The sequence below is a fragment of the Alosa pseudoharengus genome, unplaced genomic scaffold (genome assembly GCF_046254945.1).
Source record: "Alosa pseudoharengus isolate Yale_2024_CS ecotype anadromous, Long Island Sound unplaced genomic scaffold, YU_APseudo_1.1 YU_APseudo_1.1_scf_24, whole genome shotgun sequence".
In the NCBI taxonomy this organism is placed as follows: Eukaryota; Metazoa; Chordata; class Actinopteri; order Clupeiformes; family Clupeidae; genus Alosa; species Alosa pseudoharengus.
The window spans coordinates 32,322,862-32,328,855 of NW_027468689.1; the positions used below are offsets into that span (position 1 = coordinate 32,322,862).

Sequence of the window (5,994 nt, forward strand, 5' to 3'; positions counted from 1 at the left end):
CAAGCGCAATGCAAGGCTTGTTCCTATCTTACATCCAAGGCAGTGATTTTTCACCATGTGCTCCAACACAACTGAAGAATGCACCCATGGGTGTGTCAATTAAAACAATGTGTTTTACACATTGTGGTCAGGTGCATGATCCAAAAATCGCTATCTTACACCCATTAAAAATCATTTTAAAACGCCACTGACCAAGAAAAACCTGGTCTAAAAAAGTGGAAAGTGCATATAAAGCACAGCTATTTTGAAGACGCACTGTCAGGAGATGTAAGCAGCCCTTAGCGAGTCCCAGGCAACAACTCCTCTGCAGGATGAATACCCTTAGGATTTTTATTCAGTCATTTCAACAAGTGCTATTTTCAGGCAATGTTTTCAATGGTTACCCCTTCTCACGTGCAAGCAGATTCCTACAGATGCACTGACTCATAAAATACCATGCTGATGTTGTGCTGCCTGCTCTTAAAGGGAATGACAGATGTCACTACCAATGGTTTAAAGGATGTTACGCCCAAAACACACCCATGACTGATTAAGAAACATAAGAACAACCATTTTGAACAATGTGCCTGGCATCTGGCGAACCTATTAAGCCATCAAGGTAGCGTTTTTGGACAGGCCACACTTTAAACCATCCATTTCAGAACGTGCATTTACGATTGCTAAAATAGAGCCCTTTAAGTGCATGCTTCCAATCCATGACACAGAACTTGCATCTGAGAGAGATATCAGAGAAAGAGAGAGAGAGAGCGAAGTAACTATCCCAAGATGGAGACACCTTTATCTTCTTCACAGATGCAAAAGAACCCCTTTAACATGGGTGCCAGACTGGATAGTATTATCCCTTCAATGGAGTCCATCAGACTGACCCGATAAGCCAGCCGCCTCGCCATCAGAACAGGTGAAGAGCTATGGCGATAACCCTTCCTAGCTGTTTCCTATAAGGAAAGCGATGAAAGAGCAGCACCCTATCAAGACATCACCCACCCATTCAGGGATGCTGGAGGGCAGGGGGACAATGATGCACAGGAGACAGATAAAAAGATAGCAGCACTGTGTCCAGTTTCACTGTGGCAAAATGGAGCATAATATTTCAGTAAGCAGGGGGAGTGAGGCTCTTTTGTTGGCCTGTCTGCGACAGAATAGTGGGACAGAAAGGGAGAAGTGAAGAGAAAGCTACCACAGGTAACTGAAGAGGCTGACAAAAAAGGCAAAGCAAGTTAAAAAGACTGACTCAGACGCAGACAGACACAGACACACACACACACACAGCTGCCGAGACACACAGACACACACACAGCTGCCGACTTCAAAGCACACACGTGTCTATGGAGCTCTCGCCATATGCCTGAAATGACATGCCTGCATGTCTGAGTGGACAGTCATGCCTTCTGCTCACCCTGCTCATTCTCAAAGCCCCTGAGTATCCTTACACAGTTCCTAATGCTTACAAAAATATACATAATATATTTCAGTTTACATTCATGCTATTTGCTAATAAATTGGTGATACTGACAGGATGCCATATTGATGCCATATGGTCAAAGCACTTACACACGACACTCATCTTTTCCCTCTCCAATGCTCTCTGAATCATATGCAGTATTTTTCTATTCTCTGATGGGATGTTGTGTAAAGTCTTGTAAACCCATATTTAGGAGCAAAAAGGACATAGACAACATTAAAATTAAATTAAAATATTCACTATTTCATGGAAAATATTAGCCTGACGAGCCATACCCACATAAAGATGTACGGTCTGGAACTATTCATTGGCACTGCTCAATCCAAGAGGCGGGATAAACAGTTGTCTTTCAAATTTCCTCTGCACGCAATAGGATAGCGATACAACTCATGAGTCGGGCAGCCGTGGCCCACTGGTTAGCACTCTGGACTTATAACCGGAGGGTTGCCGGTTTGAGCCCTGACCAGTGGGCCGCGGCTGAAGTGCCCTTGAGCAAGGCACCTAACCCCTCACTGCTCCCCGAGTGCCGCCATTCGCCGGGATTAGTGTGTGCTTCACCTCACTGTGTGTTCACTGTGTGCTGTTTGTGTTTCACTAATTCACAAATGGGTTAAATGCAGAGACCAAATTTACCTCACGGGATCAAAAAAGTACTTAAAAAAAAAAAAAAAAAAAAAGTCCCATGCATTTTCCCACCAGCGGAGCTAGTTGACTAGTTGATCAAACTTTTGCCAATTTAAAAAAAGCTTGACTCGAGTCGTGATTCAAAGTTTGCTATTCGTCAGCAAGAGCATCCATCTTCTTTGTTTTCAAGTTGCAGGGAATTCACTTGGAACCGTCGCTGACTCTACAGTATACACGATGTGATTGGCCGGATAGAAGTTTAATTTTTCCAGCTCGCAAGCCAACGGAGAGTTGCTAGACTACCCTGGCTGCAAATTAAATTTGCTGCCGCTAGGGCGCGTCTAGATTTCTAGGCTAGAAAAACATATGATCATTTTGAATTTCATGTCAGCAACATGTTTCAAAAAAAGTTGGGACAGGGAAAGTTTACCACTGTGCTGCTTCACCTCTTCATTTAACAAAATCATAGCTGTCATAGATGTTGGGTTTCAAATTGAGGACCAAAACAAGTTGGAAAGTTTGGATGCTTGGATAGGCCCTTTACTCTTTAGCCCAGATGAGTCCATGATTTCCAAAAAGAATGGCACATTTTGATTGGTCTAACCACAGGACCTTTTTCCATGTTACCTCTATTTTAAACAAGCTCAAGACAGTGGCATTTTCTGTATCATGTCTCAATACAATTTTGGCTGTTACAATTTTGGCTGCAGTCTTTGAATTGAGTATCAAACTACGCACATAGACAATGGTTATCAAAGGTTTTCCTGAGCCCATACAATGACAGGTCTGGGAACAGGTCTGGTGTTGATGCAGTGCCATCTGAGGTCCAAAAGACCATGGCCATCCAATGTGTTTTTTAGCTCTTTCCCTTGTTTGCAAAGATTTCTCTGGATTCTCTGAATGTTTTAATAATAGTATGTCCTGTAGATGATGAACTCCCCAAATACTTCTCAATTACATGTTAAGAAGCATTCAAATTATATTGTTTCATCATGGCACAAAGGTTTACACAGAGTGATGAATACCCCTAGACCCTGGGATGCTCTTTTTTAATATCCAATTGTGTTGCCAGTTACCTTAATTAGTTGTGAACCATTCCTCCTTTTGTTTTTTATCATTACACAACTTTTCCAGCATTTTGTTATCCCCGACCCGTCCCAACTTTTTTTGAAACATGTTGCTGGTATCAAATTCAAAATCAACATATTTTCCATTAAATAGTCAAATTAGTCATTTTGAACATTCAATATGTTGTCTGTGTCCTATTTACAACTAAATATAAGTTTAAGAGATTTGCACATTATTACATTCTGTTTTTATTCACATTTACACAACGTCCCAACTTTTTCTGATTAGGGATTGTACTATACACACACACACACATACTCTCTGTCTAACAGCACCAACCCCCCACAATTTCCCCCACAAAAAAAAGAAAATAGTTATTTAGTAACAATTCCTGATTTGATGTGGGAGTAGAGATGCTTCTCAGAAATCTACAAGTCAAACTAGGTTTTTTGAGCTTCCACTTTTTTCCCAAATAGTTCCACCAGAATATGTGGTTCTCTCTCTCAGCCTGTTTCACTTGTAAACATGTGATTCACTGCAAAGTCAAATAGATGAGGTCATATGATTTGCCCGCGACAGCTCAGGAGGACAAGTTTTGACCTGTAGTTGTGTGTGGGTGTGGGTCTGTTTCTGTGTGTCAGTTCTTCATTATCATTACCTCGACTGACCTCGAAAGGGAAGAACTCAGTCTTGCGATTGGGTAAGTACAGAGCCTCCATCCAGGGACTTAACAGGAAAAGGTTTATAGAGGAGGATGTCTGTGTCAGCAGCAGTCACCAACTTTCCCTTATGCTTTCAACTGAGTGTGCACTTATGTTGCCTATGTGACTTTGATTTGATGCAGCTTTATTATTCTACGCTATTTATTGCGCAATGCAATTCCCTAAAACTCAAAAGAAACTCCAGCTGATGGTTCTGATCAAAATAATTATTTGCCATTTGTAGCCTACACGCACAGACAGCAAGGTAACCTACATTGAATTTTTTGTGCAAAGCTTAAAACTTCAACATTTAGTGAAGAGATAAAGTGAATAATACATAGAGAGAAAAGTCCATTTAACATTTGAGAATATGTGTTGGTTCAAGTGACATAGGCTACATAGGCTTACTTGTCTGACTGTGGCTGGATAAAAACTATTTAAAGCGTGCTATGTGTGTACTGATGCTGTCCGGTCTGGAGTGTGTAAGGTTGTAGGCTATGTTGAGTGTTTAATATAGAGCCTAATGTAAGCTACCCTATGATCTGCTTAATGTTCGCTGCAGTTTACAGCACGGTCCTGTGCCCGAAATTAGGATACTGTGTTGCGCACTACAGTGTCCAAACTCGTTTATTCATTTAGTGAAAATGTGGAATGTCATGTGATACAACGTGCCAGATGACCTCTTGATGACGGTGTGGCTCCCAGCAAAAAGGGTCATTGTCAGTGCTTGGAAAGGAGGTGGTGTAGCCTACTATCTAATTTCTCACATGCAATGAGTAAAAGGTAAAAGCAATCTCAACACTGTCGTGGTGCTGAGTTTTGGTTGCAGTCGAGCTGAGTTCTGTGGAGTAGCAAGGCTGCTCACTCCAAAGTTGGCAAAACCGAAGGTTCACTGAACGCACTTTACGGACAGCAACATTTGAGCGCAGACTCCTAACGGAATCGTAGCTTAGATGTTCCTCACAGATGTTTAAACGATCTGTTTTGACGTATTTTACATATCACTGTGGCCAACAACCTCATAAAGGAGAACATTTTTTTTCAGTTGCATGGGTCTGTTACCCTATTGCGCGTTAAACCGCCGACAATCCATTGTGTTTTGTTACGGCATGTTTTAGACAAAGTAGGCTACATTCGAGTTTCATGCAGGCCGAATGAACTTACTGTACAGCTCCGTAAGTTGTTTTTCCCCCAAAACCTCGTCGTCCTCAGAGGCACGAGCAGAGCTGTTCAGCAGCACAATACAAAGAGCGAAAAGCGCCCCGTCTGTACAAACATTGCGACGTGAAAAGTATTTTTGCATATCCACAACTGAGAATGATAGACACGGAAGCGAGGTAGCGCATTTCGCGTCTCGGCAAACTCTGGCGTATGGATGTTTTTCACCAGCTACTTTACGCCGAGTTTTTCGGTTTTCCCTACGTCACGTCGCTCTCAGCGGGGCAGTGAAAGTGGAGTAGGCCTACTTGTCCCTCAGACAGACGGAGAGTGGACTGGGCGGGCTCGTCTGGTCCTGCTGCTAAACAGGCATTCAAATAAATGCTCAAAAGTACCAAACCTTGGGCCCAAGTTCGGCAGCAATATAGCCTAGGTAGCGGGAAGAGCGTCAAAGCGGTTACTCTGAAATGGGCGAGACCTCTACGGTGAAGTGAAATGTAATAAATCAATAACATGCAACCAGTGTTAAATTCTAATCTAAATATCTATATTGTATTAATTAACATCGGCCACGTCGTGCGTATGACTTCGCGCATACACTGTCGGCAAAATATACGCTGTCAAACTCGAACTCTTTGAGGAGTTAACAGAAGTACATGTAGTCATACGCGTTATACAAGGATACAAGGAAGTTTATTGTCACATGCATATAGTTACTGGAAGTAAGAAATGCAGTGAAATTATGTCTGGTGTCAGCCTATTTGTGCATTAATGGGGGGGGGGTAAAAAGTGCAGTAGAAGAGGGGTTTAGTAGATTAAGTGGCAAGGGATGCATAAAAAAGGTGGGGGAGGATTGGGATTGGGTGGGGGGCTCCAACAAGGAGCACCAACAAGGAGCACCCAAGAGTTATGGTAAACCTTCGAATGAAAAATGAAAGCAGTTTAGAAATAATAATAATAATAATAATAAAAACACATATC

General features: G+C 42.2%; 1 protein-coding gene across 2 annotated transcripts in view; it reads right to left on the reverse strand.

Annotated features, from left to right (window-relative positions):
* pla2r1 (phospholipase A2 receptor 1) overlaps positions 1-5,362 on the reverse strand; it is a 35,143-nt gene extending 29,781 nt beyond the window's left edge. The window contains exon 1 of one of the 2 annotated variants that reach the window (XM_076303748.1): positions 5,020-5,360. In XM_076303748.1, coding sequence (XP_076159863.1) covers positions 5,020-5,158 — 139 coding nt within the window. In that variant the 5' untranslated portion in view covers positions 5,159-5,360. Of the gene's footprint in view, positions 1-5,019 lie in introns of both variants that reach the window. The other variant, XM_076303751.1, reaches the window with a different exon arrangement.
* Between the last annotated feature and the right edge of the window lie 632 nt (positions 5,363-5,994).